The sequence below is a fragment of the Salmo trutta genome, chromosome 18 (assembly GCF_901001165.1).
Source record: "Salmo trutta chromosome 18, fSalTru1.1, whole genome shotgun sequence".
Lineage (NCBI taxonomy): Eukaryota > Metazoa > Chordata > Actinopteri > Salmoniformes > Salmonidae > Salmo > Salmo trutta.
In genome coordinates, this window is record NC_042974.1 from 45186965 (window position 1) to 45212207 (window position 25243).

The 25243-nt window shown below is 43.1% G+C and overlaps 1 protein-coding gene across 22 annotated transcripts in view; it reads right to left on the minus strand.

Moving 5' to 3' along the window:
- kcnma1a (potassium large conductance calcium-activated channel, subfamily M, alpha member 1a) overlaps positions 1–25243 on the minus strand; it is a 283780-nt gene that overhangs the window by 74099 nt on the left and 184438 nt on the right. For all 22 annotated transcript variants that reach the window (XM_029698737.1, XM_029698732.1, XM_029698736.1 and 19 more), the window contains exons 6-9: positions 20642–20717; positions 15960–16035; positions 13880–14050; positions 9633–9724 (exon numbers count right to left, since the gene is read on the minus strand). In XM_029698737.1, the coding sequence (XP_029554597.1) occupies positions 9633–9724; positions 13880–14050; positions 15960–16035; positions 20642–20717 (415 nt within the window). The remainder of the gene's footprint in view (positions 1–9632; positions 9725–13879; positions 14051–15959; positions 16036–20641; positions 20718–25243) is intronic.

Below are 25243 nucleotides of genomic sequence, written 5' to 3' on the forward strand. Positions count from 1 at the left end.
AGTACACATTCTGGTTTAGATTGTCATCCGTCCCTTTGCGTCAAACCGACCCTCTGAGAGCCGAATACATGTTGACAAACACATGTACATCAATACACGCACGCTTTCATACAAGGCATTACTAAAAGCCTTCTAAAGTGGTTTCTTGGTCTGCGGCTGACAGGACCTCTAAACAGAACTTGAGGCTGGTTGACGTGTGGATGGCAGGATAGTGTGTTTAAGTGAGGTAGAGTTCTATGTCAGACATAGAGCACTGCTGACTTCGGGAGGAAGATGGATTTAGACAGATAAGGGATAGATCGGATTGGGGTCATGACTGGGGTCGTGACCTTGTTTGTCCCATGGTTCCACTCTGGGCTCCAGTGTCAGATGGTGATGAGCCACTCCAGAGGGAGAGGCTCTCAGATAGAGGGGTTCACAGTGATACTCACATAGGATCTTCACTCATACCAGAGTAGATTTCAGTCAGTTTGAACACAGATCAAGCCTGTTCAGGTTACTCAAAATACGTATTATTTAGTTCTGCTCTCCAGCACAAAGCAAAGATTTTGCAAGCTGCCTAGGGCTGGGTTTCCCAATGCCTCCATAGTTAAAGTAGTATGTTGATACACTACATAATCAAACTAATCCACAGGATTAAAGACAGTTTGAACCGTTCAGCTTTACCAAAGGTCTCATTTGTACTGCTGTAGGAAAAACCAACTCAACGTCGTCGAGCCAATGTCCGACGTCACACCTCAAATAAAGAGAAACCCAAACATGCTCTTGTTGAGTCCAGCCTCTTGTCATCAAGGGGATTACATTGGACACAGAGACGGCGAGCTACCCTAATTGCCCTAAAAAGACCTGTAAGACAATCTGTGTAATTACAATGTCTCTATTCAAGAGATGCCACAAGACAAGAGACGCCAGATGACAATTTGCTTCTGCAGCTCTGTCCCTGTATGCGATTGGTGGAGCAGTTAGACTGTCTGTGCATTGGGTTACTGACTCAGAACTGTGGTCTGGCCTGATCACTATACAAGACCTAACTCATCATGCTCGATCTGTTCTAACGGAAACAAACAGTGATCCAAACCCATGCTTTCATACTGGGAGAAGATGAGACCAGTGGATGATACATGAACTCCTGTTGTATATGAAGGACTCGACTGTAACAGTGTGAGTGAATTCTCTCAGCTGTGTGAATATGAACGGTAAGGAAGTCCATATGAGTTCCAGTCCAGATCAGTGTGTCCAAAGTGGCATTGAAACACATTGAAGAGGTCTAAAGCAGACTGATGCATACTTAAGTGGACTGAAGCAGACTGAGGCAAGGCTGAGGCAGACTGACGCAGGCTGAAGCAGATTGAGGTGGACATGGCCAAAAGAAAGGAGTAGACATGATCTGGTGGACACATGGCCTGGAAGCCACTGAACACAATGATCTTCACAGATCTGGCCTTCATTCCATGAAGCGTTTAGAAGAGCAGCGGTGATTGCATGGTGGGCCCTGGACTAACTATCCAGCGATGTGATGAGGCTGTGAGCTCTCTGGTGAGATCAGATGATGAGCAGAGGTCTCAGTGAGATGCCAACAGCCATTGGCAGAAGATGATGTGTCCCATTCAGGGAGACAAAAACATCAGTCATGTTTTCCTACTCCCAATGTCCTGAAGTCATCTTCAGAGGCTGAGTACAGTATATGGGATTTGCGCAGTGTAGTAAATGGCTTTATTGTGGCATTAAGACAGGTGCAGGAGCACTCAAACACTCTCACACACGCACGCACACACACACCGAGTTCATCTCAGACATCTCGTATCCATGTACACTACCGTTCAGAAATGTGGAGTCACTTAGAAATGTCCTTGTTTTTGAAAGAAAATACTTTTTTGTCCATTAAAATAACATCAAATTGATCAGAAATACAGTGTAGACATTGTTAATGTTGTAAATAACTATTGTAGCTGGAAATGGCTGATTTTTTATTGAATATCTAGATAGGCTTACAGAGGCCCATTATCAGCAACCATCACTCCTGTGTTCCAATGGCACGTTGTGTTAGCTAATCCAAGTAAATCATTTTAAAAGGCTAATTGATCATTAGAAAACTCTTTTGCAATTATGTTAGCACAGCTGAAAACTGTTGTCCTGATTAAAGAAGCAATAAAACTGGCCTTCTTTAGACTAGTTGAGTATCTGGAGCATCAGCATTTGTGGGCCAGAAACAAAGAATTTTCTTTTGAAACTCATCAGTCTATTCTTGTTCTGATAAATAAAGTCTATTCCATGCGAGACATTGTCAAGAAACTGAAGATCTTGTACAACGCTGTGTACTACTCCCTTCACAGAACAGCGCAAACTGGCTCTAACCAGAATAGAAAGGGGAGTGGGAGGCCCCGGTGCACAATTGAGCAAGAAGACAAGTACATTAGAGTTTCTAGTTTGAGAAATGGACGCCTCACAAGTCTTCAACTGGTAGCTTTATTAAATAGTATCCGCAAAACACCAGTCTCAACATCAACAGTGAAGAGGCGACTCCGGGATGCTGGCCTTCTAGGCAGAGTTGCAAAGAATAGCCATACAGTATCTCAGACTGGCCAATAAAAATAAAAGATTAAGATGGGCAAAAAAACACAGACACTGGACAGAGGATCTCTGCCTAGAAGGCCAGCTACAATAGTCATTTACAACATTAACAATGTCTACACTGTATTTCTGATCAATTTGATGTTATTTTAATGGACAAAAAAAAGAAATCCTTCAAAAACAAGTGCCCCCAAACTTTTGAACGGTAGTGTATATATGATTTTTAAAGCGGAACCATTGTTGGGAGTATATACGCTTCAGTTGACTTCATTGCAGGATGGACAGACTACTGATAATTTTGCCTATTGGTGTGCCAGGGCTAGCATTATAAACAACAGCACAGTATCCAAGCCAAGGAAGGTATTTGGCTATATATTTAAGGAGTAGTAAGGATATGATTCAAAATCTATTCATTGGTTTGCAAAAAATATAACTTCCTTTAGGCTTATTCGACTGTGGACTTCTCGATGAAATATCAAACTCAAAAACTCAAGTTGTGTGTACAATCACGGTGGCACAGAACATATGAGAAAATATTACACACAAATACCAAGTGCCACAATAGAAGGTGCACAGCATCACACAAAAATGCACAAGGGAAGACTGAGAACATTCATTACAGACCATGCAGGATTTCAACCTAACAAACCATATCATCAGAAACACATCAAATACTTCACCACAGCAAACAGACAGCTCAAACACCAGCAACAGAGGCCACACCATTGATATCGCTCTGATCCTTTGGCTGATACTGTAGGATGCAGAAAGAAAGGCAACAAAACAACATATCTTTTGTGTTTTTCACTCAACAGCGGCCTATAGCTCTGTAACTAGTGAAACACGGTGTAGCATAAAAAATACATTTTGCCACAGAAACAAGGAAGATATATTTGGATGCTATCTAACCTGAATACTGGAGATCGTACTCTAATGATACTCATGTAATTCATGTAGTTTATTCATGTTCAGTATAACATTAATTATGGTATTTATTTATGTTAATACATTGTGCATTGAATTCCCTAATGCGTACTGTACATATTATAAAATATGTTTGACTGGGATGAGAGTCTCCAGGTCTCCACACCTCAGGCTGCAAGCCCTCACTGGCCCACAGAGAACTAACACATCCAGAGTACTGCAGGGTTTAGCCCAGTTTCCATGCCAGTCCCTCTGTTTCAGTGGGGGCTAATGGAAACCACAGAGCCCTAATAAGAACCACAGGGCCGTGAGTGCAGTGAGTCGAGAGCCAACAGAACGCTCGTCTTTATGACATCAGTGTAGGCGACGTGAGATCTGTCACTACGCTGACTGGTTGGTGTGTGTGTGTGTGTGTGTGTGTGTACACGCACGTGTCATGAAACTGTATTCTATGTCTACATACTCTGGACCTAGTTTTGTCCCATGGAATAAATGTTGTGGATCTTAATGTTTTTCCTCATAATCCTGGATTATCGGACCACCATTTTATTGCGTTTACAATTGCAACAAATAATCTGCTCAGACCCCAACCAAGGAAGATTAAAAGTCGTGCTATAAATTCTCAGACAACCCAAAGATTCCTTGATGCCCTTCCAGACTCCCTCTGCCTACCCAAGGACGTCAGAGGACAAGAATCAGTTAACCACCTAACCGAGGAACTCAATTTCACCTTGCGCAATACCCTAGATGCAGTTGCACCCCTAAAAATTAAAAACATCTGTCATAAGAAACTAGCTCCCTGGTATACAGAAAATACACGAGCTCTGAAGCAAGCTTCCAGAAAATTGGAACGGAAATGGCGCCACACTAAACTGGAAGTCTTCCGACTAGCTTGGAAAGACAGTACCGTGCAGTATCGAAGAGCCCTCACTGCTGCATGATCATCCTATTTTTCCAACTTAATTGAGGAAAATAAGAACAATCCGAAATTTCTTTTTGACACTGTCGCAAAGCTAACTAAAAAGCAGCATTCGCAAATGGAGGATGGCTTTCACTTCAGCAGTAATAAATTTATGAACTTCTTTGAGGAAAAGATCATGATCATTAGAAAGCAAATTACGGACTCCTCTTTAAATCTGGGTATTCCTCCAGGGCTCCATTGTCCTGAGTCTGCACAACTCTGCCAGGACCTAGGATCAAGGGAGATACTAAAGTGTTTTAGTACTATATCTCTTGACATAATGATGAAAATAATCATGGCCTCCAAACCCTCAAGCTGCATACTGGACCCTATTCCAACTAAACTACTGAAAGAGCTGCTTCCTGTGCTTGGCCCTCCTATGTTGAACATAATAAACGGCTCTCTATCCACCGGATGTGTACCAAGCTCACTAAAAGTGGCAGTAATAAAGCCTCTCTTGAAAAAGCCGAATCTTGACCCAGAAATTATAAAAAACTATCGGCCTATATCGAATCTTCCATTCCTCTCAAAAATTTTAGAAAAAGTTGTTGCGCAGCAACTCACTGCCTTCCTGAAGACAAACAATGTATACGAAACGCTTCAGTCTGGTTTTAGACCCCATCATAGCACTGAGACTGCACTTGTGAAGATGGTAAATGACCTTTTAATGACGTCAGACCGAGGCTCTGCATCTGTCCTCATGCTCCTAGATCTTAGTGCCGCTTTTGATACCATCGATCACCACATTCTTTTGGAGAGATTGGAAACCCAAATTGGTCTACATGGACAAGTTCTGGCCTGGTTTAGATCTTATCTGTCGGAAAGATATCAGTTTGTCTCTGTGAATGGTTCGTCCTCTGACAAATCAATTGTAAATTTCGGTGTTCCTCAAGGTTCCGTTCTAGGACCACTATTGTTTTCACTATATATTTTACCTCTTGGGGATGTCATTCGAAAACATAATGTTAAATTTCACTGCTATGCGGACGACACACAGCTGTACATTTCAATGAAACATGGTGAAGCCCCAAAATTGCCCTCGCTAGAAGCCTGTGTTTCAGACATAAGGAAGTGGATGGCTGCAAATTTTCTACTTTTAAACTCGGACAAAACAGAGATGCTTGTCCTAGGTCCCAAGAAACAAAGAGATCTTCTGTTGAATCTGACAATTAATCTGGATGGTTGTACAGTCGTCTCAAATAAAACTGTGAAGGACCTCGGCGTTACTCTGGACCCTGATCTCTCTTTTGAAGAACATATCAAGACTGCTTCAAGGACAGCTTTTTTCCATCTAGGTAACATTGCAAAAATCAGAAACTTTCTGTCCAAAAATGACGCAGAAAAATTAATCCATGCTTTTGTTACTTCTAGGCTCGACTACTGCAATGCTCTACTTTCCGGCTACCCGGATAAAGCACTAAACAAACTTCAGTTAGTGCTAAATACGGCTGCTAGAATCCTGACTAGAACCAAAAAATTTGATCATATTACTCCAGTGCTAGCCTCCCTACACTGGCTTCCTGTTAAGGCAAGGGCTGATTTCAAGGTTTTACTGCTAACCTACAAAGCATTACATGGGCTTGCTCCTACCTATCTTTCCGATTTGGTCCTGCCGTACATACCTACACGTACGCTACGGTCACAAGACGCAGGCCTCCTAATTGTCCCTAGAATTTCTAAGCAAACGGCTGGAGGTAGGGCTTTCTCCTATAGAGCTCCATTTTTATGGAATGGTCTGCCTACCCATGTGAGAGACGCAGACTCAGTCTCAACCTTTAAGTCTTTACTGAAGACTTATCTCTTCAGTAGGTCCTATGATTAAGTATAGTCTGGCCCAGGAGTGTGAAGGTGAACGGAAAGGCTGGAGCAACGAACCGCCCTTGCTGTCTCTGCCTTGTCGGTTCCCCTCTTCCCACTGGGATTCTCTGCCTCTAACCCTTTTACAGGGGCTGAGTCACTGACTTACTGGTGTTCTTCCATGCCGTCCATGGGAGGGGTGCGTCACTTGAGTAGGTTGAGCCACTGACGTGGTCTTCCTGTCTGGGTTGGCGCCCCTCCCTTGGGTTGTGCCGTGGCGGAGATCTTTGTGGGCTATACTCGGCCTTGTCTTCTGACGGTAAGTTGGTGGTTGTAGATATCCCTCTAGTGGTGTGGGGGCTGTGCTTTGGCAAAGTGGGTGGGGTTATATCCTGCCTGTTTGGCCCTGTCCGGGGGTATCATCGGATGGGGCCACAGTGTCTTCTGATCCCTCCTGTCTCAGCCTCCAGTATTTATGCTGCAGTAGTTTATGTGTCGGGGGGCTAGGGTCAGTCTGTTACATCTGGAGTATTCTCTTGTCTTATCCGGTGTCCTGTGTGAATGTAAATATGCTCTCTCTAATTCTCTCTTTCTCTCTTTCTTTCTTTCTCTCTCTCGGAGGACCTGAGCCCTAGGACCATGCCTCAGGACTACCTGGCATGATGACTCCTTGCTGTCCCCAGTCCACCTGGCCATGCTGCTGCTCCAGTTTCAACTGTTCTGCCTGCGGCTACGGAACCCTGACCTGTTCACCGGACGTGCTTGTTGCACCCTCGACAATTACTATGATTATTATTATTTGACCATGCTGGTCATTTACGAACATTTTAACATCTTGACCATGTTCTGTTATAATATCCACCCGGCACAGCCAGAAGAGGACTGGCCACCCCTCATAGCCTGGTTCCTCTCTAGGTTTCTTCCTAGGTTTTTGGCCTTTCTCAGGAGTTTTTCCTAGGGAGTTTTTCCCAGCCACCGTGCTTCTTTCACATGCATTGCTTGCTGTTTGGGGTTTTAGGCTGGGTTTCTGTACAGCACTTTGAGATTTCAGCTGATGTACGAAGGGCTATATAAATAAATTTGATTTGATTTTGATTTACAGATAAACCACTTAAAGATGTATAATATTAACTGGAAGTTGTATATATTCCTAACCCACAGTTTCGTGAACTTAACTTGTTTAGATTTTTCCTTGCCCAAAAAGTGCACTCTCCATAATGAAACAATAAACCATTATGACAAATGTGTTTGTATATGTATCTTGATCTGTACATATAAAGTATGAACCCTTACATACTGTATATAACATAACAATACACATACCATTGTGCCAGTCTGAGCCTCTGTGCTTGGCTGGCTGAACTGGGGGACCGATTACTACCACATGTACAGTATAGCCAGGGAAAAGGAGGAGGGGGACGGAGAGAGAGATGGCAAGAAATGGCGAGAGGGAGAGAGAGAGGTACACATGTACAGTATAGAGGGAAAGTGGGAGAGTGTGTGAAAGGGGGAGTGAGGGAGAGGGAAAGGTGGCGAGAGGGGGAGCCGGCAGTTTTGACAAACCCTTCTCTCAACACCCTGTCAGTGAATGGAGACGCAGGGCACCAGCCAAACATAACATCTCGTTAATCTTGTCTCACTGACGGGAAAGGGGGTAGAGAGAGAGAGAGATCAAAGGGGATAAAGGAGAGAATGAGGGAGAGTAGGATAAAGAGAATGAAGAGAAAGCGGGAGAGAAAGAAAATAGTAAGGTAGAACATATAAAGATGGTGAGAGAGAGATGCAGGAAGTCTCTTCATTCTGCTGAGCTAAACTACTAGGAGCAGTGGGGTTAGTCTGGGTCTAACTAAGAGGTTAGTTAGTCTGTGTGATGTGCTGTTGAGCCAGTAAGGTTTGAGCCACAGAACCAGGGACTCAGCCACACTGTACATACACACACAACAATGTCCACATACATCACACACACACACACACCCGCACACAACCTCTTGCCCACACAACTACAGCCACACAAACCAAACAACGGGACACCACAGAACCAAGCAGGCAAAGCAAGCCAAGAGCAATCGAGAGCCTCCAATGAGAGCGAGGCATCCAGCATTCAGGGTGTGGGAGCTGACTGAAGATCATGGCCAGAGTCATGTCGAGCAGAGATGATGCGAGTGAGCGGTTAATAAGAGTCATGTCACACAGTGATGATGCGATGGGGCTGGTGGTGACAAGACAGGAAGTTGAGCTTTTTGTCAGGTTTGTCATGGGAACCATGAAGCATGAAAAAGCCAACGGAGCTGAGCTCAGGTCACAGAGAACATGCAGATAAATAATGCAACAAAAAAAATTCAACAAATTACAATAACAAAAAAACATGTCTTAATTGAAGTAACTCAAGCAAAATGAAAACAAGAAACGAAATCATATCCTGCAAGGTCATTGAGATTGATGATGCTACTAAAAGACCACCAATAATAATGCAGTTGAGGATTAATGTATTTTTCTATTTTCTTGTGAAGCAGAAACGTGTACTTTTTAGAGCTGATAGTAGGGGTTTCATGACTAGTTCTTTTACAATGATGTATCATCATGACCCTGATTCCTCCTTATAGTGAGAGCACAATTGAAGGAGGAATGTCATTGGACGGTCTCGGAATTAATAAGTAGGACAACACATAACAATAGCATATGTCTATAATGTAGTCATGAAAGCTCTAGTTTTCAAATTAAATTAAAATGCAGCACATAGGATGTATCAAAGTAAAAACAAAAGCACAAGGATGAACTTCAGGTAATCACTGAGTGAGGGACAGAGTGAGAAAGAGAGAGTGATCGAGAGAGAGAACAAGAGACAGAGAGCGAGAGAAGAAAGACAGGGAGAGAGAAAGAGAGGAAGAGATCGAGAGAGAGGGAACAAGAGAGAACGCGAGAGAGAGCGCGAGAGAGACAGCAAAAGAAAGAGAGCGAGAGAGACGAGCAAAAGAGCGAGAGAAGAAAGACAGGGAGAGAATAAAGACAGGGAGAGAGAGAGAAATAGAGAGAGTAAAGGGACATGGACATGTGTGTCCTTATGGCCAAGGTCTCCAGTCACGCAGTGTGACTTTAAAGTAATGGTAACTTGGTGAATCAACCCCCATATCACTCTTAACCTGAGGGGGAGCACTTGTGTCACACAACCACACCTTGACTGGATTTGGACTTACTTTCTGCCTCGTGTTGAGTTATAACTCCCTCCGTATTTCTTCCGATTAAGGATGAGAGCAGCAATTTCTGGCACGTAGCGAGCAAACATGGCCTACATGCATGAAACAGAAAAAAGAAAAGGGCATGCAGAAAGGGTTCTACCGCGTACAAGGAAAGACAGCAGAACCTTCCGGAAAATACTTACTTTCTCCCATTAACCGCACTATAGGAACCACCATATTTCTTGCGGTTTCCTATTAACTCTATGATTTCAGGGACGTAGCTGGCAAACATGGCCTAAGGAGAAGATGGGAGACAGAAGAAGAGACTAAAAAAAGAGACTACGCCATAGAGGAGGTGGAGGGGGAGTCGGCTGGCGGGCCCTTGAATCCAAACAGATTTCTGGCGAGGGGGTGTAAATGCTGAAAAACTGGGGGGATGATAGTGTCCAAAAGTTTATCTCGTTGTTCTCACTTAGCACTGATACTTTAAAGAAGAGAACAAACTAAGAGATAGTGAGATGCGTTGCCCAATCAAAGTAAGAAAAAATATTTGGGGGGTAAAAATAGGAACGTTTTAATTAAGAAAACCCCAGTTTTTAAGGGTCATGGGTTTTGGGAAGAAAAAATGTAAAGTGTAAATATCGCCACAGCCGTCCAACAACGGTTGATCTGTGATAGGATCTAAAACATCTGGAAATAGCAAAGAGAAGAGGGGAAAAAAACCTATGTGCCATGTTTTGTCCAACAAACACCAATGATGTGGCAGGTTGATTTGAGCAGGCCGGCCTGATGGTCCACAGCTGCAAAACACATTAAGACTCATTTGGAGGGCAGTGGGAATGAGCTGGATGCATTTTGCAAAGTTGCAGCCTCCTGTCCTGTCTGGAGGTACTTCTCTCTTAACTGCCTATGTCAACAGCAATATCCCGCTAGCACTGTTTAGCCATTTTAGCCATTGATAACTCTTTAGCTGCTGAGTTGTTTACTAGCCATTTATCTACCCACTAACTGTTTAGTTATTCACAAAGTGTTGTTTGTAAACCGTTTAGCGAACTGTCTAGATTGTTGCTATCCATTTAACTACCCACTACCTGTTGAGTTGCTTGCTAACCGTTAGCTTTCCACCAACCTTTGAGAAGTTTGCTAACCTTATAGCTATTCACAAACGGTTGAGCTGTTGCTTACTGTTTAGCTGTCCACTAACTATTGAGCTGTTTGCTAACCGTTTAGCTATCTACTATCTGTTGTGCTAACTGTTCAGCTATCCATGATCTATTGAGCTATTTTATAACCGTTTTGAGCCATTAACTAACCATATAGCCATTCACAAACTGTCAAGCTTTAGCTTAATGTTTAGCTTATCCACAAACTGTTGAGCTTTAGCTTAATGTTTAGCTTATCCACAAACTGTTGAGCTGTTGCTTAATGTTTAGCTATCCACTAACTGTTGAGCTGTTTCCTAACAGTTTAGCTATCCACTAACTGTTCAGGTCTTTGCTAACTGTTTAGCCATCTACTATCTGTTGAGCTTTTTACTAACAGTTTTTATGTTGACATTTTAGTCATTTAGCAGACGCTCTTATCCAGAGCGACTTACAGTAGTGAGTGCATACATTTCATACTGGACCCGCTTGGGAATCGAACCCACAATCCTGTCATTGCAAGCGCCATGCACTACCAACTGAGCTACACTCTACCAACTGAACTGTTCAGCTAACCATGAACTATTGAGCTATTTCATTACTGTTTTATCCATTAACCTTTTACTAAGCCAATATACTCACGAAACCCAAATCCAGGGGAAATAATGTGTTACGATGTGAGCTTGATGTGAGCACTGCTTTGAGTTTGATCTGGGTTTACAGCATCACCACAATGGAGTAATTTAATGGCACTCCTGATAGGAAACAGACCTACTGCTGCCAGACCTAAACAGCCTCCAGACAGAGTAACACTCTTTCTTTCTTTCTCTTTCTTTCTTCACATCGCTATGACGACCACAGGCACACTCTCAAACAGCTGGGGGTCATCTTCTGTTGGATCATATGAGATGGATCGAGTTACAGGCTGACAGTCTAAACTAACATAAATCTGTTTAGCTGCAGAGAGACCCTTTTCCTCTAGGGGGTGCTGTTCTGACTGGGGTTAAATGTCAGAGTGTAAAGAGCTGCGGTCGCTATGGTATCACTCAGGCTGGCCTAGGCCTGGTCTTCCTGCCACTGTGTTTGTTGGAATAGTGGGGAGGGACACGAGAGGAAGGGGGTAGTCCTGAAACAACAGACTGCTTTAAGAAGAACAGCAACAACAGCATTATCAATCTGCTAGTAGCACATTATCTTATAATTCTACTCTTCAGACAAATACAACCCACAAGCTATAGGGAAGGGAGCAAGACATGAGTGACTATTGTCAAGTACAAATATACAGTAGGCTACTACAGGAGGCATTACTGCAATAATACTAATAGACAAATAGCATCAATATTAACCTAAGCAGGTACTTACAGCACTTTCGGAAAATATTCAGACCTCTAGACTTTTTCCACATTTTGTTGCGTTACAGCCTTATTTTAAAATTGATTCAATAATTTTTCCCCTCATCAATCTACACACAATAACCCATAATGACAAAGCAAAAACGTTTTTTAGAAATGTTTGTAATTGTATTAATATTAAAAACATGGGGAGTTTCTCCCATTCTTACATAACTATTCAGACCCTTTGCTATGAGACTCGAAATTGAGCTCAGGTGCATCCTGTTTCCATTGATGTTTCTACAACTTGATTGGAGTCCACCTGTGGTAAATTCAATTGATTGGACATGACTTGGAAAGGCACACACCTGTCTACAGTATGTAAGGTCCCACAGTTGACAGTGCATGTCAAAGGAAAAACCAAGCCATGAGGTCAAAGGAATTGTCCGTAGAGCTCCGAGACAGGATTGTGTCGAGGCACAGATCTGGGGAAATGTACCAAAACATTTCTGCAGCATTGAAGGTCCCCAAGAACAGTGGCCTCCATCATTCTTAAATGGAAGAAATTTGGAACCACCAAGACTCTTCCTAGAGCTGGCCGCCTGGCCAAACTGAGCAATCGGGGGAGAAGGGCCTTGGTCAGGGAGGTGACCAAGAACCCAATGGTCACTGACAGAGCTCCAGAGCTCCTCTGTGGAGATGGAGAACCTTCCAAAAGGACAACCATCTCTGCAGCCCTCCACCAATCAGGCCTTCATGGTAGAGTGGCCAGACTTAAGACAGTCCTCAGTAAAAGGCACATGACAGCCTGCTTGGAGTGTGCCAAAAGGTACCTCAAGACTCTCAGACCATGAGAAACAAGATGCTCTGGTGTGATGAAACCAAGATTGAAATATTTGGTCTGAATGCCAAGCGTCATGTCTGGAAGAAACCTGGCACCATCCCTACGGTGAAGCATGGTGGTGGCAGCATCATGCTGTGGGGATGTTTTTCAGTGGCAGGGACTGGGAGTCTAGTCAGGATCGAGGGAAAAATGAACGGAGCAAAGTACTGAGAGATCCTTGATGAAAACCTGCTCCAGAGTGCTCAGGACCTCAGACTGGGGGTTAAGGTTCACCTTCCAACAGGACAATGACCCTAAGCACACAGCCAAGACAACGCAGGAGTGGCTTCGGGACAAGTATCAGAGTGTCCTTGAGTGGCCCAGTCAGAGCCCGGACTTAAACCCGATCGAACATCTCTGGAGAGACCTGGAAATAGCTGTGCAGCAACGCACCCCATCAAACCTGACAGAGCTTGAGATGATCTGTAGAGAAGAATGGGAGAAACTCCCCAAATACAGGTGTGCCAAGCTTGTAGCGTCATACCCAAGAAGACTCGAGGCAGTAATCGCTGCCAAAGGTGCTTCAACAAAGTACTGAGTAAAGGATCGGAATACTTGTGATATTTCAGTTTTGTATTTTTTTATACATTTGCCCAAAATTATGAAAACCTGTTTTTGCTTTGTCATTATGGGGTATTGTGGGTAGATTGATTGAATGTTTAAAACATAGAATATACCTGCAGTGAAGCCGCTCAACAACTACATCACATTAGTCATCTAACAGACTCCCATCCAGAGCGACACACAAGCAACCAGGGAAACATTTTTTTTTAATCCATTTTAGAATAAGCCTGTAACGTAACAAAACGTGGAAAAAGTCAAGAGGTCTGATTACTTTCCGAATGCTCTTTATACTGTACATATAAAAACAGGTAAGCTTAACAGTGCTATGTAAACATTGCTAAACTATCGTAAAGCTACAATGCTAAATACTTTCTAGATAATAATATTGATTAAGACATTGAAAGACTAACGTATCATTTACTAATTTTGCTGTCTGGTATAACAGTTCTATATAGTGTGAAAATGGGGACAGGCGGGTTGAGGGTGGGGTGGCAAAGGGGGGAAGAGGGGAGAGAAAAACGTTGTTTTACCAAACCCCCAAGGATGAAGAAGACCATGAACAGGCGTCCCAGGGTGGTTTTTGCATAGACATCCCCGTAGCCCACTGTTGACATAGTGACCATGAGCAAGTAGACACATTCCCAATAGGAAAGTGACTGGGAATTTTGGAAGTTTTCCCAAGGATCCCCTGAGTTTTCCACCTAAAAACGGGAGCGGGAAAGAGATTTGAACAGGGTAGAATGTCAGTCTTAAGCAAAAACATTGAAAGGATTTTGATCACAACCTCTGAAGCAGGTTCTATATGTTCTGTGCATGCAGGTTCTCTAGGTTTGTCTTACCATCAACATGGTCTTAAGAGTCAATCAAGCCAGCATTGCAGAGTTTACACAGTAGCCAACAAACATGTCTTCCCGTGGACTAATGCATTTCCGGCGTGGTTGAGGATGCTGTGACACTACCAAGTACCTCCTCCACTGGTTAGTGCCTCCAGTTCGGAAACAAGTGAACTGAACTGAACACGACATGGTTCTGACACTTAGGGCAGCAGTTTGCAACAAAGGCCCTGCATATAACCTTCTCAACACAAGTTTGATTGAATCTGGCCCTGCTGAACTGTCGTGCTTTCACTCTGATCAGACAAAGCAGCATTTCTGGAACCTTAATATTGAGCTGATGCTGCCATCTAGTGTCAGGAGGTTAGAGGTATGCTCCTGCATGTTCTAATGCTGTATTAGTTGGTGTGTTATTGTACTGTTGGTTGAGCCATTGACATAAATGTACTGACAACTTGAGCCAGCTGTGTGTAAGAAATAAGAGAAAAACTGAAAAAAGGACAGACATTGTTGATTGATTGAACTGTCATTTCAGTGATAAAAAGGACAGACATTGATCTGTAGTTCTACTGATTGATTAAAGCGCCCCTAACTCTTCATCATCACATGGAAACACCCTCTATTGGCCGGTCCGAAGGCAATCCCTAGCCCCCTCCCCTCGGGTGGCAGCACATCTGAACTGGGTGGGTGGGGGCTATACGAAGACGGCGCCCACCTAGCCTTTTTAACTAACATGCCGATTCCCAAATCAAGCCCGGGCCACTACCCCCTAGAACCTGCTGTGGATCTGAGAGGATCAGATAGGTTTAAGCAATATGGTCATTTTCTGCTTCACCTTGCCTTCAAAAAGGCTGGGGATTTTCATACAGTTACGGGCACTGAACATGTTGTATTTTGGTACTGGCAGAACTATTGCCGTAATGGGCGCTCTAGGGTATCCCAGCAACACGGCGCTCTCGGGTATTCCAGCAACACGGCGCTCTCGGGTATCCCAGCAACACGGCGCTCTAGGGTATCCCAGCAACACGGCCCTCTAGGGTACCCCAGCAACACGGTGCTCTAGGGTACCCCAGCAACACGGCGTTCTAGGGTATACCAGCAACACGGCGCTATAGGGTATCCCAGCAACACGGCGCTCTAGGGTATTCCAGCAACACGGCGCTCTAGGGTATCCCAGCAACACGGCGCTCTAGGGCAACACGGCGCTCTAGGATAACACGGCGCTCTAGGGTATCCCAGCAACACGGCGCTCTAGGGTAACCCAGCAACACGGCGCTCTAGGGTATCCCAGCAACACGGCGCTCTAGGGTAACACGGCGCTCTAGGGACACCAGCAACACGGTGCTCTAGGGTAACCCAGCAACACGGCGCTCTAGGGTAACCCAGCAACACGGCGCTCTAGGGTAACCCAGCAACACGGCGCTCTAGGGTAACACAGCGCTCTAGGGTCCCCAGCAACACGGTGCTCTAGGGTATCCCAGCGATAGTTTGTCACAAAAAACCTATACCGCATATGGATTTTTTTAAAGTACATTTTTAGTGCCCACAACTGTATATATTTTGTTCCGTATTGCTTACATACCTATCCGATCGTTTCGGACATACAGGAGTCCCCGGGGGGTAGGGGGTAGGGGTTGGTCAGGGACCCTTCAGCACTTCAGATCTGCCACACATCCAGGGGGAAGGGAGGGGCTAGAGGTTGTTTTCGGACCAAGCATTAGGAGTTCTCACCTCCCTTACTCCCCCCGTAGCCCAACCCCCCCGCCCAGCCACTTACCAAATGTATGAATCCGGCAGCTGTTAGCCATGTGCTTATGAAGATGGAACACAGGTTCACCAGCTTGATGGAATTGCTGGGTAGAATAAGAACCATAAAAATCTCTCAAAGAGATCCAGACCAGGTAAGGGTGACAGAAAGAGAATAATGTAATGGGAGAGGCTCATCTATTGGGTCTGAGATGGTGAGGCTAGAAAACACCTGGCTTAGGTTGTCAAGTACCGTACTGTCCTGTACATGTACTCTCTGCTCCTGTCATTATTTTATCATTACGTCAAGTTCTGTCTTTATGTCTGGCATGGTATGCCAGTAAGATGCTAAATAAAATGTAAAAATATTATAAATAAAAAAATTATAAAAACAAAATGTTCTATTCTTTTCTCTTTCGCTAAGCCAGGAAATGAATGGGACTGTGGGTCTCTAGGGGGGTGGGATCAGGTCAAAAACAAAAATGCAATAAAACCAAACAAAATTCATTAAGCTGAAAGGGATTACTCTATTGAACTGCTAAGAACGTACATTATGTCATGACAGCTTTTGTGGAATGCTGTTGCCAGCACTCTAACCATCATCTTGTGTTGTTTCCTACATATAGTCAACAGCTACAGTAGTGTCTATTCTTGCCCTGGTGTAATATGGAACGTGTCATGCTTTAGTTCAGGATCGGTCTACATTCATCATACACTTTCCCTCCCTCTCCCTCCATCTCTTTCTCCTTCCCTCACTATCTCACCCTCACCTGTACATGAGGACTAAACCACAGAAAGAGAGGATTACTGTACATTACTCAACGTCTCTGTGTTTACAGTGTTAAGAGCCCAGAAAGGACAGGAGAGGCACGCTGGGCCAAACAGTCATCAAGAGACAACCTCAGTGACACTTTACTGTACAGTCCTGCTATTTACTCAGCCACTACATGGGAAAATGAAAGTTAAAATACATAGTGATTACATAACAATTTCAGATGACATGAGTGAGATTCATTGGAACAAGCACCGTGGGAGCTACTATATGTAACATTTGTACCAGGGAGCTACTATATGTAACATTTGTACCAGAGAGCTACTATATATAACATTTACACCAGGGAGCTACTATATATAACATTTGTACCAGGGAGCTACTATATATAACATTTGTACCAGGGAGCTACTATCTGTAACACCTGTACCAGGGAGCTACTATATGTAACATTTGTACCAGGGAGCTACTATATGTAACATTTGTACCAGGGAGCTACTATATGTAACATTTACACCAGGGAGCTACTATATGTAACATTTGTACCAGGGAGCTACTATATGTAACATTTGTACCAGGGAGCTACTACATATAACATTTGTACCAGGGAGCTACTATATGCAACATTTGTACCAGGGAGCTACTATATGTAACATTTACACCAGGGAGCTACTATATGTAACATTTGTACCAGGGAGCTACTATATGTAACATTTGTACCAGGGAGCTACTACATATAACATTTGTACCAGGGAGCTACTATATATAACATTTACACCAGGGAGCTACTATATATAACATTTACACCAGGGAGCTACTATATGTAACATTTGTACCAGGGAGCTACTATATATAACATTTACACCAGGGAGCTACTATATGTAACAATTACACCAGGGAGCTACTATATATAACATTTACACCAGGGAGCTACTATATATAACATTTACACCAGGGAGCTACTATATGTAACATTTACACCAGGGAGCTACTATATGTAACATTTGTACCAGGGAGCTACTATATGTAACATTTACACCAGGGAGCTACTATATGTAACAATTACACCAGGGAGCTACTATATATAACATTTACACCAGGGAGCTACTATATGTAACATTTGCACCAGGGAGCTACTATATATAACATTTACACCAGGGAGCTACTATATGTAACATTTGTACCAGGGAGCTACTATATGTAACATTTACACCAGGGAGCTACTATATATAACATTTACACCAGGGAGCTACTATATGTAACATTTACACCAGGGAGCTACTATATGTAACATTTGTACCAGGGAGCTACTATATATAACATTTACACCAGGGAGCTGCTATATGTAACATTTGTACCAGGGAGCTACTATATGTAACATTTGTACCAGGGAGCTACTATATGTAACATTTGTACCAGGGAGCTACTATATGTAACATTTACACCAGGGAGCTACTATATGTAACATTTGTACCAGGAAGCTACTATATGTAACATTTGTACCAGGGAGCTACTATATATAACATTTGTACCAGGGAGCTACTATATGTAACATTTGTACCAGGGAGCTACTATATGTAACATTTGTACCAGGGAGCTACTATATGTAACATTTGTACCAGGGAGCTACTATATGTAACATTTGTACCAGGGAGCTACTATATGTAACATTTGTACCAGGGAGCTACTATATGTAACATTTGTACCAGGGAGCTACTATATGTAACATTTACACCAGGGAGCTACTATATGTAACATTTGTACCAGGGAGCTACTATATATAACATTTGTACCAGGAAGCTAGTATATATAACATTTACACCGGGGAGCTACTATATGTAACATTTGTACCAGGGAGCTACTATATATAACATTTACACCAGGGAGCTACTATATGTAACATTTGTACCAGGGAGCTACTATATGTAACATTTACACCAGGGAGCTACTATATGTAACATTTGTACCAGGGAGCTACTATATGTAACATTTGTACCAGGGAGCTACTATATATAACATTTACACCAGGGAGCTACTATATGTAACATTTGTACCAGGGAGCTACTATATGTAACATTTGTACCAGGGAGCTACTATATGTAACATTTGTACCAGGGAGCTACTATATGTAACATTTGTACCAGGGAGCTACTATATGTAACATCTGTACCAGGGAGCTACTATATGTAACATTTGTACCAGGGAGCTACTATATGTAACATCTGTACCAGGGAGCTACTATCTGTAACATTTGTACCAGGGAGCTACTATCTGTAACATTTGTACCAGGGAGCTACTATATGTAACATTTGCACCAGGGAGCTACTATCTGTAACATCTGTACCAGGGAGCTACTATCTGTAACATCTGTACCAGGGAGCTACTATATGTAACATCTGTACCAGGGAGCTACTATCTGTAACATCTGTACCAGGGAGCTACTATATGTAACATTTGCACCAGGGAGCTACTATATGTAACATTTGCACCAGGAAGCTACTATATGTAACATTTGCACCAGGGAGCTACTATATGTAACATTTGTACCAGGGAGCTACGATCTGTAACATTTGTATCAGGGAGCTACTATATGTAACATTTGCACCAGGGAGCTACTATCTGTAACATCTGTACCAGGGAGCTACTATATGTAACATCTGTACCAGGGAGCTACTATCTGTAACATCTGTACCAGGGAGCTACTATATGTAACATTTACACCGGGGAGCTACTATATGTAACATTTGCACCAGGAAGCTACTATATGTAACATTTGCACCAGGGAGCTACTATATGTAACATTTGTACCAGGGAGCTACGATCTGTAACATTTGTATCAGGGAGCTACTATATGTAACATTTGTACCAGGGAGCTACTATATGTAACATTTGCACCAGGGAGCTGCTATATGTAACATTTGTACCAGGGAGCTACTATATGTAACATTTATCAGGGAGCTACTATATGTAACATTTACACCAGGGAGCTACTATATGTAACATTTGTACCAGGGAGCTACTATATGTAACATTTGTACCAGGGAGCTACTATATGTAACATTTGTACCAGGGAGCTACTATATGTAACATTTGTACCAGGGAGCTACTATATGTAACATTTGCACCAGGGAGCTACTATATGTAACATTTGTACCAGGGAGCTACGATCTGTAACATTTGTATCAGGGAGCTACTATATGTAACATTTGTACCAGGGAGCTACTATATGTAACATTTGCACCAGGGAGCTGCTATATGTAACATTTGTACCAGGGAGCTACTATATGTAACATTTGTATCAGGGAGCTACTATATGTAACATTTACACCAGGGAGCTACTATATGTAACATTTGTACCAGGGAGCTACTATATGTAACATTTGTACCAGGGAGCTACTATATGTAACATTTGTACCAGGGAGCTACTATATGTAACATTTGTACCAGGGAGCTACTATATGTAACATTTGTACCAGGGAGCTACTATATGTAACATTTACACCAGGGAGGTACTATATGTAACATTTGTACCAGGGAGCTACTATATATAACATTTACACCAGGGAGCTGCTATATGTAACATCTGTACCAGGGAGCTACTATCTGTAACATTTGTATCAGGGAGCTACTATATGTAACATTTGTACCAGGGAGCTACTATATTTAACATTTGTACCAGGGAGCTACTATATGTAACATTTGTATCAGGGAGCTACTATAAATGTTCAATGCATCCTTTTTGAAGAGTTGTTACCACATAAGTTTAAATGTCTTAGTATAAGTCTGGAACAGGACTGTAAAATAAAGTGTTACAGCAGTGTCCAGAGAGAGTCTAGAGAGCAAACCTGACCTGAGCTTCTATGTCAGATGGATTCTGTAGATAGTTGTGGTGCTACCGTGCTGGAGTGGTGGCGGTAGTCCAATGAAAGCCCTATACTTACCTTGTTTTTAAGATATTCAAAAACTGTAAAATTTCTGAGAACTGTATCAATCTCAAGGCTCTCAGGAATCTTAAGCCTGAGAGAGAGAGAGAGAGAGAGAGAGAGAGAGAGAGAGAGAGAGAGAGAGAGAAATAAAGGTTAATAATCAGACATACAATGATAGTGTTTTACAATGTGGCCTGTCGCCTATAAGAAGGATATACTGTAAAATAGGCCTATATACAGTACAGTACAGTACTGTCATGTACTGTAAACTGTGTGTCCTACATGTGTCTGAGTCCAGGGGTTAGAGAAACAATGCAACACCTGCCTCAATGCCAGTTTACATAACACCAATATATTCCCTGCTCTGATCTACCGTGTGTGTGTGTGTGTGTGTGTGTGTGTGTGTGTGTGTGTGTGTGTGTGTGTGTGTGTGTGTGTGTGTGTCCTTGTGCCATGCATACCAATGTGTATTTCTATTCATTCTGGATGGAATAACTTACACTAGTAGTGACTGAGGTTAACAGGGCGGGACGATGTTAAACATTTACTTGTCCAATCTCTTTGTATTTTTGGGGATCTGTTCATAGTTTAATTCATGGTTGATACCAGTGGAGGCTGGTGGGAGGAACTATAGGAGGAAAGGCTCATTATAATGGCTGGACTGGAATAAATGGAACGGGGTAAAACATGTGGTTTCCATATGTTTGATACCGTTCCATTTATTCCATTCCAGCCATTACGAGCCTATCCTCCTATAGCTCCTCACACCAGCCTCAACTGGTGGAGACATCTGTAAACAAAATAGTTCTCTCCTGCGTACAGTGAGAAAGTGCTTGGAACTATCATGCAGCAAGACCATACAACACATAAAACTGCAAGCCTCATCACACGTAACAGCTACAGTACCACAAATATTTGTATACACGGGCCATGCGGGAATCAAACCCACACCCAGATGCTACCATCACCTTTTTTCCCCCCAACAAACTAAGCCATTGGAATCACACCGCAGAGTATAAGAATCATAACCACAATGAGAGGCTCCATACCCTTCCCAAACCTTGGTCCTTACAGCATTTGGAGAGAACTAGATAAATTCTTTGAACATGGCCCAGACCCCATGTTCTACCATTCTTATCCCATTTTAAGAGGAAGTGTAGATTGTGATTCCTACTTGTATAAACTATGTTTAAACAGAAAGGACCACAGTTTGACTATGGCCCCATGGATGTCTATTGTCACCCCATTTGGAAAGGAAGCGTATACTGGACGAGCCAGACTGTTTGAACATGACCCAGACCCCATATATTCTACCATTCTTACCCCACAGAGTAACTATGGCACTACATCTTTATTCTTACCCCATTTGCAGAGAAAGCTCAGAGAGGTCCAGAGACCAAGATATGGTCTCTTCTGCCTCTCCTTCTCCATAGCCATCCCATGCGGCCCCAACCTCACCCTGTACCCTTTCTGAAACAACTCTCCACACGATTTCCTACGCCTGAATGTGTCTCCACGAGCCTCGGAGCGAGGGGTGCCACCGCGTGGACCCCGGTACACCAGAAGCTTAGTAGGGATCATCGCTACCGATCACAGATACTTAGTTATCCATTGTAGTGCGTCAGGTAGTTTCTGTTTGGGGTCCTTGTCTTTCTGTAAAGTGGGACCAAGCTGTAGATCTTCAGTTATAAGGTCCTACAGTCGTATTCTTCAGTTCTAAGGTCCAACACTGTGGGTTCAAGAGTGTCTCAAAGGAAGAGATGAAGAAGAAGTTCTTAAAGAAGGCAATGGATTCAAAAAGATTATTGTTCTTCTTTGGAAGATAGACAAGTTGAGGTTTTCCAGGTAGAATGAAAGAGATAAAACAGAACACCCCCAAAGCTAAGACAAGGTACAACCCTAGTGCCGGTGAATAACCTTCGCCGAGGTTCCAAAAGGTCAGTTTCCACCAGAAACGTGTGTATAGAAAAACCTGACAAAAGGTCCAGAATCAAGCGGTATGCGTGCTTAAGAGAACACCAGACAGACTGAGTGACAGTCAGGTAAACAGACACCAAGACTCTGCACCTGTCTAGTACAAACTGTATCCTGGTCTGATATGAACTGTGATACAGTAGAGGCTCTATCCCTGTATTGTCATTGTGTTAATAATCTGAACAGCCCAAACAGATTTCATTTTGGCCTCTTTGTTGTACCTACAGAGAGTCATGTGGATTCTCAACCACCAATAAGATGCTGTGTTCAGAGGTGAGGCGTTTTTAAAACTGCCTGAAGCAATCCAGGGATTTAGAGCGAGAGGTGAAGTAATAATCTGTATTTAATCACAAGTGCCGTGCTGTCACTAGCAGATATCAGGTGGACAGTATCTACAGTACATTGGGACAAAGCGGAATGGAGGTTTGTGGATAGTAATGGCGCCGGAGGGGATGGCTGCCATTTTACGGGCTCCTAACCAACTGTGCTATTTTGTGTGTTTTTTTGCATTGTTTGTAACTTATTTAGTACATCATGTTGCTGCTACCATCTCTTATGACCGAAAATAGTTTCTGGATATCAGAACAGCGATTACTCACCTCGAACTGGACAAATGTTTTTTCTTTAATGAGTCCAAAGCGAAGGACATACTGCTTCTCCGAGACCAGGCCCAAATCCCCCTTATTTGTGTGAAGAAAAGACGGAAATACAGGGGGTGGAGATCGGGGTGCCTTATTAGAATTCGTCGCCGAGTGTGTAACCAGCCTCCACCATCTGTTTGATTGGCCAACGTGCAATCACTGGAGAATAAACTGTATGATCTCCATTCGAGACTATTCTACCAATGGGACATTAAAAACTGTCAAATCTTATGCTTCACGAGTCGTTGCTGAACGACGACATGGATAATATACATTTGGCTGGGGTTTCCGTGCATTGGCAGGACAGGACAGCTACGTCTGGTAAGACGAGGGGTGGGGGTGTGTGTCTCTTTGTCAATAACAGTTGGGGCGCGATGTCTAATATTAAGAAAGTCTCAAGGTATTGCTCGCCTGAGGTAGAGTACCTCATTACAAGCTGTAGACCACACCATCTATATTTTTTGAAGCCATCTATGTACCATCCACAAACCGATGCTGGCTCTAAGACCGCACTCAACGAGTTGTATAAGGCCATAAGCAAACAAGAAAATGCTCATCCAGGCACTCCTAGTGGCCGGGGACTTTAATGCAGGCAAACTTAAATCAATTTTACCTTATTTCTACCAGCATGTCACATGTGCAACGGGGGGGACGGGACGGGGGGACTCTAGTCCTCCCTCACCCTCCATTTGGCAAATCTGACCATAATTCTATCCTCCTGATTCCTACTTACAAGCAAAAACTAAAGCAGGAAGTACCAGTGACTCGCTCAATACAGAAGAGGTCAGATGACGCGGATGCTAAGCTACAGGACTGTTTTGCTAGCACAGACTGGAATATATTCCGTAATTCATCCAATGGCAATGAGGAGTATACCACCTCAGTCAACGGCTTCATCAATACAGTGCATTCGGAAAGTATTCAGACCCCTTGACATTTTCAACATTTTGTTATGATACAGCCTTATTCTAAAATGGATTAAATGCCAAAAAATCCTCAACAATCTACACACAATACCCCAGAATGACAATTGAAAACAGGTTTTTAGAAATGTATGCTGTTACGTTCCCCAGTTTCTGTGATGTTTTGGGTTTGTATGTGTTTGTATATGTTTCAGGAAATGGCTTCCTGGATTCCAATACGCAGCTGATTGGTCGGCCCCATTGCAGATTGGAGCTCTGACCCGCCCTCTCGTCAGAGGATACAGCTGTCTACAATTACCGACTCCTTCGGCAGCTTTAAAAGCCAGTGTTCCTTTGTTAGGAAAGAGGGAGCTTCTTTGTCCTGTGTTGGTTGTTGTTCAGAGACAGTTTTTGTTAAGTATTTTGTAGCCGCTACTTCTGAGGTATGTGTATGCCAAAGGACACTGTGTTTGTGATTATTGAAATTGTTCACTTTAAGTTTGTATTATTCTGTTTCATTTGTTCCCAGGGGGAAGGGGAAGGCACCTTGGGAGTGCTTAGGCAAGAGGCCTGCGGGCATACATATACCCGTAGTATGTATTCTGTCTATGCATACTAGGTAAGACCTGGGCGGACCACCCCCTGTATTTTGGTTAGCGCGCCAGATGGCGTTAAGGTTAGGTAAGTAGTGGGTAGGTAAGTAAGGTAGGAGAGGGGACTCTAACTTTTACTTTCTTTGCTTTGGTTCCATCCAGCCCCTTTTCCCCACATTCCCGTGATAAGAAAATAAATTCCCAGTAAACGGTAATATTCTCTGCCTCTGTCATCCTTACCCGCACCTACAATCACATACCTCTTTCACTCCACGGGGAGTTGAGTGTAGCAGGGTGTTGCGTTCCCTCCTGCAAGAGGTGTGTGTAACATATGCAAATAAAAAACAGAAATACCTTATTAACATAAGTATTCAGACCCTTTGCTATGAGACTTGAAATTGAGCTCAGGTGCATCGTGTTTTCATTGATCATCCTTGAGATGTTCCTACAACTTGATTAGAGTCCACCTTTGGTAAATTCAATTGATTGAACATGATTTGGAAAGGC